This window comes from Hevea brasiliensis, unplaced genomic scaffold (assembly GCF_030052815.1).
Source record: "Hevea brasiliensis isolate MT/VB/25A 57/8 unplaced genomic scaffold, ASM3005281v1 Scaf331, whole genome shotgun sequence".
In the NCBI taxonomy this organism is placed as follows: Eukaryota; Viridiplantae; Streptophyta; class Magnoliopsida; order Malpighiales; family Euphorbiaceae; genus Hevea; species Hevea brasiliensis.
The window spans coordinates 1-14,806 of record NW_026614842.1 but is presented as its reverse complement, the minus strand read 5'-3'; the positions used below and the strand labels follow the sequence as shown (position 1 = coordinate 14,806).

The window sequence follows — 14,806 nt, the reverse complement described above, 5'->3', positions numbered from 1 at the left end:
ATTGCCACGAAGCTCTCATTGTAGGGAGCACTCTGGTACTCTCGGATTTTTCGTGAGATTCACGGTTTGCAAGAAATTTAGCTCAAAAATCAAAATAAGCTAAAACTTTTTGGACAAAAATTAGACAAACCGCTGGATGGATTTGGGTGTTCTTGGTGTCTATGGAAAGCTCTCGAGGTGTAAATGAAGTTTGGGACAAGACTCGGCCCAATTGGTGGCCGAATCGACTGGAATCGGCCCAGAAATGTAGAACGCCGTGCGCCCGTTGGGAAGAGTTTGGTGCAACTTTCCGGCTACCTGGAGTGTCGACCGACGAGCTGGGACAGCTGGGGTGGTGCGCCAAGGACCGGGGAGGGCTGGGGTAGTGGTTGGCTGGCAAGGGGAGGAGAGAGAAGAGAGAAAACGAGGGACAAAGGAAGGAGGTCAGGCGCGCGAGGGAGAGTGAAGAAGAAAAAGAAGAAGGTCGGTCCAATTCAATCGGTCTGACCCGGTCCGATTAAAATCAGCCAGTCCTATTCAGAATACTCAAAATTGAATTTTTACTCTGCCATGAGACAAAAAACGAGACTCAAAATTTTCAAAAAAAATTCCAAAAAACTAAAAAATTTTTACGGAGTCTAAATATATTTTTATTTTTATCACATGGTTTTTAAATTAATTTATAAAAATTAACAAAGTTTATTGACTTTAAAAAATCAAATCCGATTTCTAAAATTCTAAAAATTTCAAATAAAATCTCAAAATTTAAATAAAATTAAATATTAACATTTATACATAAAATAAGTATTTTAAAAATTAAGGGTGTTACACTAATTTTGTTATTACAATTTTGATTATAAATTGTAAATTAATCCTGCCATTAAAAATTAGAATAGGGGCTTAATTTGGTTCTTGATGATTGGAAAAAGAAAGCATTGACTTAAATTAATAATTAATTTTTTTAATACGGTAATTAAGAGAAAAGACATGCCCATAGCTTGGTTCGACTACTACACAAGCTAATCTCAACATGGATCTACTTAAGGCCCGTGCGAAGAAAAACATTTAATTATATGCAATTTTGAGGCCCTCTTCATTGGATTCCAGTCGCTAGTCCCTAATCAGTATATTTTAATATTTTGAAAAATTATTATTTTTTGCAGCTTCAAAACTTAAAATAAAAGTAGATCATCCAAACATTTTATTTAGATCTCATTCTGATGAAATACAACAGAGAAGAAAATAAATCGATGAACCTCAGATACTTTCAAGGAATTCTTGAATAACATCGAAAATTATTTTTAGCTGGTTTGTTATAAATCACAAGCTGTCCACTTGCTTAGTTCTCACACACAACACCACTGATACTGCTCGTGGATTTTACCTGTAGATTTGGACCTGTAAGATAAGAGAGAGAACACTGAATGAGTTAGTTTGAATAACCTCTCTTATGCTTAAGTTAGTAATTAAAACTGAGTAGAATATAAAATTTACTAGAGATAATAATATACGTGATTGTGGAGGTTTAAACTCTTTATATAATCATCGGGTAAATTCCTATTTTGAGTAGCATTTAGTAGTTAACGTAGGATTTCTATTTTAGAGAAAATCCATTTAGGGTGAAGTTTGGAATCTCTAATAAAGTGAAATACTTATTCTTAGCGGATAATATTTGTATGGAATTAGAATTATATTCATTTAGACATTTTGAATAGCACTGTATTAATAAAGTTAAATAATCAGTATTTTTCATTAATTAGAATCATGATGTTAAATTAAAAACATAAGTGAAGAAATTTTGTTTTGTGAATTCAAAATACTATACAATTAAGAGGATGTTAATTGAAATCTATTTTAAATGATTTATCGATTATACATTCATGAATTAAATATTTATTTATGAATGTAATTAAGTAAATAATACGTCTATTTTTATTCAAATAAATTATATTAAAATTAAATCTAAATGTCTCATTTTTAATATTTCATTGAAACATTATACACACATAGGCATAGGGGAGAGAATGAGATAGAGGATATAAATTTATATGTGTATAATGTCCTCATTAATAAAAGTTTTTAAGCCTAACTTATTTTAATTTAATGGCTAAAAGTATATTACTCACACGAGTCAGTTTCCGTTCTCTATTACTTTACTAAAAAAGAAAAACAAGTTTTTAGACCCATCCTCCGTTGATTTTTTTTTTTTTTTTTAAGATTATATTCATTGATAAGATTAAATTGGCTTTGAGCCAAGTGCATACCATGATTGACATTCTCAATGTTGTTGTCTGGAATACTGGTAGCTGATTTGAAAGTCTGTGCATATTATCCCTTGCTCGGCATAGTCCTTACTTACAGAGGAGTCCTCAGCATGGGACAAATGGGAGTAGGAAAAGTCACGATGGGCACAATCATAATAAACGGTCTCCTACTCCAAAAAAAAAGTCTCACCACATGGACAACCAATTGATTCCTAATTTTATGGCGGATTTATTGGCTGCATTTTAATTATGACTAATTATTAAATATATTTAGAGTAAAAAAAAATAATATTTTATTTTTCATAAAAAATTCAATTATTCTTATAATATTAAAAATGAATCTTATATAATTATAAAAGATAACATATATGCACTGAATATATCTAATAATTTTTCTTTAATAATTTTATCTTATCAAGAGGTGGATAAACATCTGATCAATAGAAAAATATATATTTAAAATAAAGTCAATATTACTTTGTTACGTAAAATAAGGTGATTTAATAAAATTTTATAATTTATCTCATCCAATTTTTGTAAAATGATTTTTTTTTCATAAAATAGTCAATTATAAAAGTTCATTAACTTAATAGAAAAAAATAAAATTTCTTCACATAACAAAACATATATAATATTTTTTAATAATATTAAAAAATATTATAAACAAAATTAAATAAGATATATTTTTTTAGTATTTCATATTTAATATATATTATTTTAATTAAAATTTAAGATATCATGGAAAATATGATAATTTAATATATTTAAGAAATTTTATTTTTTCGTTAAGTTAATGAAATTTTTCGTAATTGACTACTTTACGGAAAAAGTATCATTTTACAAAATTTTAATGAGATAAATTTTATAATTTCCTTAAATACCTTATTTTTTTATAATAAAATAATTTTTACTTTGTTTTAAACCAAGTAACAATAGAATACACCACATATATATATATATATATATATATATATATATATATATATATATATATATATATATATATATATATATTGCTTGGGTGGAGTTGATTTCATATATGATATCTTAAATAAATGATAAATCAATAAAATTAAAAATATAAATTTTATAAAATTATAATTATTAAGTAATTATCAAATAATTTTTTTAAAAAAATTAATAACTAAAATTATATGTGTCTATTTTCTATTGACTTATTATTTTATATAATATCACTGCATATAATTACCACTTTATAATATAATTTCTCCATTCAAAGAAGAAAAACATTTAGCTCCATTTATGCTCTGTTTGAAATGGAAAAAATAAGAGAGGAAGAGGAAAATAAGATTAGATTATAATTTTATTTTTCATCCATTTCTTGTCAGAAAGAGATGAGAGAAGAAAATTTAGAATAGAAAATAAATATGAGCCCCACTTTCATGTCCTCTTCAATTTGAAAAAAAAAAACAAAAGAAAAATATTTAAAATTATAAATGCAACTTTAAACTATGGTTTTAAATCTGGTTGGGTCACTAAACTGGTGAAAGCAGAGCGTTAAGAGTTTAAAATTTAATTAAAATCGATTCGAGATTTAACTGTCATATTATTAAATAAATATTATAAAATTAATAATAAAGCTTATATCATAATTAATAATTGTATAAATTAAATTTAATTAAATTTTAGAAATTAATTAAAATTTTAAATAATAATATTTAATTATTTATAATAAAAAATAATTGAATTTAAAATTTTTACAATAATAAATTTATTCATATTAATGAAATATAAATATTAATATATTATTATATAACACAAATATATATATAATTATACATTAAATTTATATTTATTTTAAAAAAATTATGAGATTAAATTATAATTTTATTTTTCATAAAATAACTTTTTCTCATACCTTCTTTCTCCATATCCAAATTTTTCTTCTCATCAATATTTCTTTCTTTTATTTTTCACTTAAATATTTTCCCCCTTTAAAACAGTGTTAGACCAATAAATAAATAATAAATAAATAGTAGAGCAAATAGCTTGTCTATTAACCAACATACATGTAACATCAATACTATTAAATATTTCAAATCTTTTGTATTATTTATTTTGTGTATAAGAAAAAATCTTTTTTAAAAAAATTATTTTTAATTTTTTGTTAGGAAGATTGGAAGGGAAAGTGAAACTCTTCATTTAAAAAGACCAATAATCTAAGCTTGTGGCTTGAAGTTTACGTCATGGGGAAGTCAATCGCTTTCCAACATTTAGCACTTTACTAGCTTGACTGACTGTGAAAGCCACCAAAGTCTTCCTTCTTTGTTTTCTCTGGTTCTTATTTTGTTTGTTTTGGTAAATTCTCTAGCGTTTTTAGTGCGACCACAAATTCCTCTAATTTTACGTTTTCAGTTGACTTTAAAGATGACTTTGCCTTTTTTTTTTTTTAATTAAATTCAAATCCTTCATTTTATAGTAAAGTCCACCTAAAGATTAGTTCCTTGCATTCATTAATTCAATAAAAAAATTAACTTTTTTTTTTCATTTGATTAAATAACTTTAATATCATTAATTATTACTCATAAATTGTTTTATTTTAATCATTACGTTGTGTTGATATTCTCATTTCATTTAACTTCGATTAATTTGCCTCCAACATAAAATTAATGGCGTAGAATACCCATTTTATATAGAATTTTACTTAGTTATATTTTATAATCTAATAGTTCTATAAAAAAAATTCTATTTAATACAATAATGCTCCAAATATTAATAAACAATTCTATAATTAGTATATTTATTTTTTATATTTAATTAATAATTTATATATTCATAAACACAAAAAATGAACTTAAAATGAGCACTTTATTTGTAAATTCATATCCTTTATGAATTTAGGAAATACTCAAATCCTATACAATCAAAAAATAGGTAGAATTAAATAACTAGGACCTTATTCGGTTCAATTCTATGATAAAATTTAATTTATTTGTAAATGATTTCCATGATAGAATTCATTTACAAATGAATTTTTTTTAATATTTTATTTAAATATGAAATTTATTTTAAATGAGATGAATTTTATATTTGAAATAAATAAAATAAAATAAAATAAGAGAATAATTTTATCACTTGAAATATATATAATTTTTTATTAGCAAATTCTATCAATTTTGATGGAATTTGATTTAGTTATAATAAATTTTATAGAATTGATTATTAAGAATTTTAAATAAATTTTCATTTAAACCAAACACTAAAATTTTATATTTATAAATAAATTCTATAAAATTTTGTGAAATTTATTTATACCAAATACTACTGAGATTTACAAATGAATTCCATAAAATTTTATAAAATTCATTTGTATCAAACACTACCTACAAGTATTTAATATATTGGGAAAATCATGCATGGTGGAATTATACAATAATAGATAACTATCTCTTCTTCACCAATATTTGATATATTCTCTCTTTTTCATGAATATTCTCCTTTAATTTTCTCTTTGGCAGTCATCGGTGGCTACTCTCACATCTTTTTTTTTTTTTTAAATCCTATTTTCTTCTCCTTAGCAGCGGTTTTGTTTTTGTTTTTTATAATATTTGATGAATTATTTAGTAGTTCGAAATGTACGTGGATCTTAACTCCTTTTGGTTAAAGAGTTTAGATCTTTAAGTATGAATAATAATCTTTTATCAATGAATCCTAGTACTGGCCTATTCATCTATTGATATTTGATGGTTTAAACTTTTTGGTGGGTAACAGAGATAGCAAATTGTCAAAAAGATAGTATCGCATAAGGTTTCTTTTTTGTCCAAAAAGAAAAAAAAAATCTACTCTATCTAGATTATTTTTTAACAAGAAATTTTCAATTATCTATGTTTGTATTTTTTGTCTCTTAAATTGTCAAAATTTCTTTAAAAAAAATTTAAATTTTAATTAGAGCCAAATGAAAAAAAAAAAAAAAAACCCCTCATGCCTCATCCCTCAAAAAATGCCCCAATATTATTTAAATTGATGTAGGTAGACATGCTGTTTCCTAGATAAATCCGGAGATGAATACTGCAGGTCATGCTGGGTTGGCATTTGACTAAGCAGCTTAAATTTCACGTTATGTTGTCATTCTAATTAATAACTTAAACACCTTAAATTTCCTTAGTGGAAGACTTCTTTCTCAAGGCTTGAGGTCTTTCTCTTGCACATTTTGTAAGGCACTGGATTAATTATGGGAAATTTTTATATATATATGGATCTCATATATTTATATCTTGAGTTTATGATAAACTCGGTGTAAACAAGAAAAATCCCCAAATTATATATTAGGAGCGTGCATGTCCACATTTACTTAACGAGTCCTGAGTCACTATTTGCCTTCAATCAAAACAATAAACATGAGATTCTCAACCTCGAAGAGAGTACTCATACTTGTTCCTTTGATCCTGCTTGTTATTTCGCATTCTTCACTTAATGTTGGTTCTAACTCTATTGATGAAGCACGTTCCTGTTAAAATGGAAAGCCAGCCTTAACCAAGCCAGCCCGCTCCTGTCTTCGTGGATTCTTTATCCAACTTCAAGTTCTAGCCACCTTGAAACGAATGCAAGCCCATGTTCCTGGCATGGAATTAGCTGCAACAGAGCTGGAAGAGTCCATAATATCAACCTCACAAGTTCCGGTTCAAAAGGTACGCTCCAAGAATTTCCATTCTCGTCCCTTCCTAAACTCGCATACGTTGATCTCAGTGCTAACGAATTATATGGCATCATCCCACCTCAAATCGGTCACCTTACCAAGCTCATCTATCTTGATTTGCAAATTAATCTGTTGTCTGAAAAAATTCCACCAGAAATTGGCCTTCTAACAAATCTTAGAACATTGCACCTCAATGACAATAAGTTAAATGGCTCAATTCCAAGAGAAATGTGTCAACTAAGGTTGCTTGAAGAGCTTGCATTGCATGAGAATGGTCTAGATGATTCAATTCCTTCTTGCTTGGGCAATTTGACTAACCTTGCTTGGTTATCTCTTTACAATAATTCACTTTCTGGTCCCATTCCTCTAGAAATTGGAAAGCTCTCCAATTTGGTTGAACTTTACCTGGACACCAACAGCCTAACAGGTTCCATCCCTTCCTCTTTAGGCTTCTTAGAGAATCTCACTGTGTTGAACATGTTTAACAATCAACTTTCCGGTCCCATCCCTGAAGAAATCGGGAATTTGAAGTCTCTTACGAATCTAAGCCTTAACACAAACATTCTTTCTGGCACAATTCCGGCATCATTAGGTCAGCTAAGAAACATTGAACAACTTCATCTCTACCAAAATCAACTTTCTGGATCCATTCCTGAAGAGTTGGGAAACTTACTGTCTCTTGTTGATCTAGAGTTGAGTGAGAATCAACTAAATGGTTCGATTCCTGCTTCATTTGGTCTTTTAAGCAACTTACAAATCTTATTCCTTCGTGACAACGAACTTTCTGGTTCCATCCCCCATGAAATTGGAAATCTAATGAAATTATCTGAGCTGGACATTGACAAAAACCAATTCACTGGTTTTTTGCCCCAGAATATTTGCGTTGGAGGATTACTTGAGAAATTGGCCGTGAATGACAACCAATTCACAGGTCCAATCCCTGGAAGTTTGAAAAATTGCTCAAGCTTAGTCAGAGCCCGTTTTGATGGAAACCAACTCCATGGAAATCTTTCTGAAGATTTTGGTGTATATTCGAACCTGAAGTTCATAGATCTAAGCTACAATAAATTCTATGGTGAAATCTCATCCAACTAGGGGGGGTGTCACAACTTGTCGACCCTAAAGATTGCAGGGAACAATATTTCGGGTAGGATACCGACTGATATTGGAAATGCCTCTCAACTAAAAGTACTTGATCTTTCTTCAAATCATTTATTTGGAAGGATTCCTAAGGAATTGGGGAAGTTGACTTCTTTATTGAAGGTGGTCTTAAATGACAATAAGCTTTCTGAGGGGATTCCCTCAGAATTTGGATCAATAACTGATCTTGAGTATCTCGACCTGTCGGCAAACAGATTGAACCAATCAATTCCCGAAAATATTGGAAACTTGGCTGCACTCATCTATTTGAATTTGAGCAACAATGAGTTTAGCCAAGAAATTCCAATTCAGTTGGGGAAGTTAACTCACTTGTCGGAGTTAGATTTAAGCAGGAACTTTCTCACAGGAAAGATACCATCACAATTGAGCAGTTTAGAGAGCTTGGAGACGTTGAATATCTCTCACAATAATCTCTCTGGTTCTATTCCAATTACTTTCGAAGAGATGCATGGTTTGTCGTCCATCGATATATCTTACAACGAATTGGAAGGTTCCATTCCTTCCAACCGAGCATTTCAAAATGCTTCCATAGAAGCATTTCAGGGGAACAAAGGATTGTGTGGGGATGTTCCAGGACTGCCACCATGCAATTTTTCCATCAACAAACGCACCTCCAAAAGGAGCCATAAAATGTTGTTTCTAATAATTTTCCTGCCTCTTTGTGGAGCATTTTCACTTCTCGCTTTCTTGGGAGTTTTTTTCTGTTTACAAAAGAGAAAAGATCCAGAAGCAGACGATCAAGATGATGAAGAATTTCCAATATCAAATTCTGTTGGAAGAATCATGCATGACGAAATCATAAAAGCTACCAATAGTTTCGATGTTGTATTTTGCGTTGGGAAGGGAGGATGTAGCAGCGTCTACAAAGCAAATTTGCCATCAGGAATTATAGCAGCCGTGAAGAAGCTCTACTCATTTCATGACGGCGAGAGTACATGTGAAAAAGAGTTCTTGAACAATATCAGGGCATTAACCGAGATAAGGCATCAGAGCATAGTAAAACTTTATGGTTTTTGTTCGTATGCTTCACATTCATTTCTGGTTTATGAGTACCTTCAAGGCGATAACTTGGCCACAATCCTGGGCAATGATAAAGAAGCTAAAGAATTGGATTGGAGTAAGAGGGTAAATATTGTTAAAGGTGTTGCCAATGCCCTGTCTTACATGCACCACAATTGCTCACCACCAATTATTCATCGAGACATAGCAAGCAAAAACATTATGCTTGATTCTGAATTCGAGGTTCACATAACAGATTTTGGCACTGCCAAGCTTCTAAATCCTGATTCATCCCATTGGACTGCACTGACAGGAGCATATGGATATGTTGCACCAGGTAATACACTAACTTTGGCTCTATTGATTTGAAGTTACCTTGAAAATTTATCCCTATTAATTCCCATTTTTAAAATGCCTATCTATAGAAAAAAAAAATCAAAATTTTCATATTCACATTCAGCTATTGAGACTTTAGAAGTCTTGAATTCAAATCTCAATTGGATCCAGATAAAATTAAAAAAAAAAAAAAAAGAAGAAAATTAAGAATACTGCAAACTCTTATTTAAAAAATTTTGATTTTCTTTTTTTTTTTTAATTTTATGTGGCAGAGCTTGCTTACACAATGAAGGTGACTGAAAAATTTGACGTGTATAATTTTGGAGTGGTGGCATTAGAAGTGATCAATGGCAAATGTCCGGGTAAAATTATCTTCTCTATGTCATCCCCTTTAGTTGAAAGACCACTCCTGGAAGATATTTTAGACCAACGCCTTCCAACTCCTTCCCCTCAAGTTCAAGATGAACTGATGACAATCATGAAGGTTGCAACTGCATGTTTATATAGCAATCCTCAATCTCGGCCAACTATGCATATGATTTCTCAGATTTTATCAGCTAAGATTCCACTCTAAAGTACAAAGTTCTAAGTTAATAGTTCAATGGCTGAGTGCCACTAATGAAGTTTAACAAATTATATTTAGATTGTGAGGTTATTTTTGTTAGAGGTTATTCTTATCCTTGTTTCAGTTATAATGATTAGCTTGCTTTGTTGTATTTTATCACTTAGTTTCTTATAGTTATCTGTTGCTTCTATCAGTTATATCTTTGGACTATAAAAGCTTGTGCTTGTGTTATTCAATATACAACAAACTTTTTTCATCATTTGCTATTGCACAATGGTAAGATAAATTTCAATAACTGTCTATGAACTTATATGGTCATAACACTACAGTTCTTTGACTTTAAAATGTAACATAAAACCCCCTAAACTTATATGGTTGTAATACTAAAACTTTAAAATGTAACATAAAACCCTTTAAACTTTCAAATTTTGTACAATAAAATCTCTCTGATTTTTAATTATTGATTTTCCAGTTATAATTGCAGTGAATAGCTCCCATATGACGCTTAGTTAATATTTTTCTCTCCTCTGTTATGCAAAGTGTAAAATTATTCTCTCTACATGTAAAAAATCATTATGTCTACAAAAAAGATAAGGATTCAATTTACACATGGTTTGAGAGAAAAAAGAGAAATACTGACTAAACTATATACTAGAACTATCCAGATCAGCATCTGTAATGTTACAATTAGAAAAATTCAGTGATAATAAATTCAGTGATAATTGTCAAAATTTATCCTAAAATTGTAACAAAACCTTACTAATTTAAGAATCCATTCCAATTTAAATTTCCATTTCATCTCAACTCACACTTGCCACAACAAACTCACTTACCTCTCAACCCACTGCCGCCCATCACTCCTTCTAACGCCAAGAATTACTTGGCCTGGAAGAAATAATTTTTTCCCACCTCAGAAAATGGTCTCCTCAAACCAATCGCAACAAACTTATTCCCAATCCCAAATATGTGACCTGGTACCAAGAGGGTCAATTATTACCGTCATGGCTTCTCTCTTCATTATTTGAAGGAGTATTTCCTTATATAATCGGTTTATCCTCTTCCAATGATGTTTGGAATGCTCTTGATAATGCTTTTGGTTCTGTATCTCAAAACCAGCAATTACAGTTGCGCATTGAGTTTAAAGAAGAATGATTTGTTTGTATCTCAATATCCTCAAAAGCCAAAGCTTTCGCTGATGAATTAGTTGCTGCAGACGTGTAATTTCTATCACTGAATTTACTGCGATTATCTATCGCAGGAATCATTTTTTTATTAATAAATTTTAAATATTTATACTAATAATAATATATTTACATTAACCACGTCATGAAAATAAATTTCAAAAAGGGGTCTTTGGGAAAGGGAGAAGTGGGGCTATCACGCAATTTTCAAAACGATTTTTTTTTTCATTTTTTTATAATCTAATAATAATATTATTATTAAATTTCAAATATCTCAATTAGTACCAAATAAAATAGTAATAATAAATTTATTTAAAATATTTATTATATAATTAATAAAATAACATTAAATCTAAAAATATCTTTTATTAATTTAAAATTTTATATTCTTAAATAATCATTATCAAATTATTGATGATGATGATTTATTCGTTTAAATTAAAAATAAATAGTACTACAATAAGTAGATTCAAATTTAATAGTAAAAAATTTAAATTTTAAATTTTAAAATGATTATCAAAATATATTAAAAATATTAAAATAATTAAATTAATAAATTATATATTCCTTAAAATTTTTGAGGCATTACGTAGTTGGTGTAAATATATTTGAAATTTTTTGAAATTATTAAATTTTTAATAGAAAATGTAAAATTAAAAGAAATGTGATGGCAGAAAAATAATTTTTTTATTTGTCGTAATTTGTAAATCTACAATTACAAGTAGCATGAATTTTAGGTTTACTTAAATTAAAGTAGGGAGAGTTTTGAGTTTAAAAAATAAAAATAAAAGTTGAGTGAAGCTACTAAGAAAATATTTAAAATTGAGTAATTATCAGTGAAAATTAATCTAGATTAGCCTAAAAATTTACACTATTCAGTTAATGATATCTAAATTAAAAAAAAATTATTTAAAAAAATAAAATTATATATATATATATATATATATATATATATATATATATATATAAAGTATCAATGAAAGAAATTTATAAACGGTAAAAAAAAAATAACTAATATAATTATAAAATTATTATTATTATTATTAATTATTTTAAAAAAATATTCAGGTCCAAATCCAATATGGTCGACCCAAAAGTCTTACTCATTTATGTGTTTTCTTTTTAATCTTAATCATTTACGTGTTTAAAACTTACAAAAGACCAATTTAATCTCTTAAAAGTTTTATATTGTCTTTTCAAAATTTATTTAAATTTATCTTATTAATTCTTTACATATAAAAAGGTTGAATATCTTTTCAACGTAAGCTTACCGAATATGGAGAGGCCTTTTGCAATTTACCCCAATTGTTTGGTGTATGAAATGGTACTGTCCTTGTGATTTTTAATCTGCAAGTACTTCATTATCCCAACAGAAACAGAATTTCAAGAAAGGATGTCAACGAGAAGATAATCTTTCCTAGCAACAGAGTTTATGATCTTAACAGTTGCATTGTCCTAAAATTAATTGTCTAGTTAAAAATTACACAACAGTGAACCCCCAAGACAAAACCTCACCACACCAAAAACTGAGGTGGAAGAGAAGGGACTGAAAAAAATGAGCAGATAAACCTTGAAAATGAGATAGAATGACAAAAACAATTGAAAATTTTCCTATTCTTTAATGCACATAGCAAAATTAACATTTTAACCATCTTTAATGAAGCTAGTCAGCTACTAATCTTCTGCAGTTACTGAACCACCTAACATTGTGCAAAAATGAATAGACCTTCGATGTCAAAGCAAGATTAGAGCGAGAAGCGCTGCAGTTAATAGAGACTGAAATATTGAAGCTTGGAAGCTCGAACTTGAACTCCCTCCTTCAGGACTTATGGGTCCAGGTGACACTGGTGGAAAATTTGCCCCACTTGTGCTTGAATTTGTACTATTTCAACATGTACACAAATTTAGAGTCACCAAAATAAGTGAATGATTGTGAACTTAATTTTCTAGAAGGAAATGAATTAACCATGAGCAGATTTAGATTCTCACCTTCCAGTAAAGATGCAGGATCCATAACCTGCAAAACACCAACATTGGTGAAGATGGCAATATGAAGAAAAAAACATATATACTAGAAAAGATCAACTGTCATAAAAATGCTTGATTGGGAAAAAATGATGTCCTTAATTATTTTCACTTCTTGACCAAGAACTGCAGCAAATGGAAGAGATGCCAGGCAAAAACAGTGTTCAGGCCTTCTAGAAACTTGAACCAAAATAAAACTTAAATATAATTGTATGGCATTTTGCAGGTTAATGCAGTTTGGAGAACTTCCCTTGCTTCATGAGTGTACAAACTTTTAATTGAGATTTTTTCGTAATGTGATCCTAGGAAGCAGTGAGCAGATTACTCATCAGATGTATTGCATTTTCACATTCGCAAAAAACTGGTGAACTTTCCTTGCTTCATGATTATACCATCTTTAGATAAGATTTTTGACTAAAATGATCACAGTAACTTCTGATGAGCAGCAATGCAGCAATACATATCCACACATATCATATGAACTAAAATATTTGACTTAAATAGCATTAGAACCCATTACAAACAAATAAATTATGTGCATAAAGTAACTAGTTTATCAGAGAACAGTAACATAATGTTTGCCAGGACAACAAAATTGTAAGAGCCACTTGAATTCAGAGTTCATTAATCAAGCAGTCTATGGAAAAAAACTATATTCTAGTTTCCTTCATCGAAAGAGCGGAATAGAAGAACTTACTGGGATCCACTGTAGTTGTTGTGGCAGTACCATCAAAGTCGCATGTTCCGCCAGCACTACGCATTTTTTGATAATAATCATTATAAGCATAAGATGCATGGTTCTGGTAAGTATCAGGAATATAACAAGGCTGCCCTTGTTGGATAGCAGTGCAGTTAGCTCCACCTTGGCCACAAGCCCAATTCAGCCCTTCTTGCAACTTTCCAGAATCTACATTTTGTTTAACAACACAGTAGGTGACAGAAGAATTTCCAGTGATTCGATTGGAACTACTCAAACTAAGAGTATAAACTGCAGTGCCGTTGGTGAAAAATATGCCCCAGCTTTTCTCCGATACTGGCCCTGGCCTCTTGTCTTCATTGAACAACTCATAGATGTATGTATTAATGGGTATGGTTGGCTGACTAGGTGGGCCTGAATCATTTAGAACATGCCGGATCAAATTATTATTGAAGGTCTCAGCATTTTCAACAGTGGCATCAGGTTCATTGGCTCCACCAAGCCAAGGCCAACCAGTCTCTGTAACAATAATGGGAATCCCAGAAATATTGAAAGCATCTATGGCATAATAGGTAGCGTCCACCATAGCATCAAACATGCTGTTATAGTGAGAAAGTGTGTTGGGGTCAACAATCTGCTTGACAGAGGGAAGTGGTCGGAAAAGAGCATAATCAATTGGGAAAATTCCATTTCCAGTGGTGTACCCATAATAAGGATAGGCATTTAACATGTAATATGAGTTGGTGTTCTTCAAAAACTGAAGGAGCTGATAAATTGTAGAATTCCAAGTAGAATTAAAAGTGGCAGTTGATGGTGGGAAAGGCCTAGGGATAACATCCAAGGATTGGGGAGTTGAAACTTTTACTTGAAAATTTAAATTTGAAGCAACTAGGGCTTTATGAAGGTAATTCATGGCAGGAACCAGAACAACAGCAGCATTAG

General features: G+C 29.8%; 1 protein-coding gene and 1 pseudogene across 1 annotated transcript; one reads left to right on the top strand and one right to left on the bottom strand.

The window, feature by feature from the left end:
* The first annotated feature begins 6,265 nt into the window (after positions 1-6,265).
* On the top strand, positions 6,266-10,115 carry LOC131177104 (MDIS1-interacting receptor like kinase 2-like; annotated as a pseudogene).
* Positions 10,116-12,692: 2,577 nt separating this feature from the next.
* LOC131177101 (glucan endo-1,3-beta-glucosidase 4-like) lies at positions 12,693-14,801 on the bottom strand (the record flags this gene model as incomplete). Its single annotated transcript, XM_058142086.1, has 2 exons — positions 12,693-13,159; positions 13,865-14,801. Coding segments are annotated over 2 exons (969 nt in total), but the record flags the coding sequence as incomplete, so codon positions are not given.
* Positions 14,802-14,806: the final 5 nt, after the last annotated feature.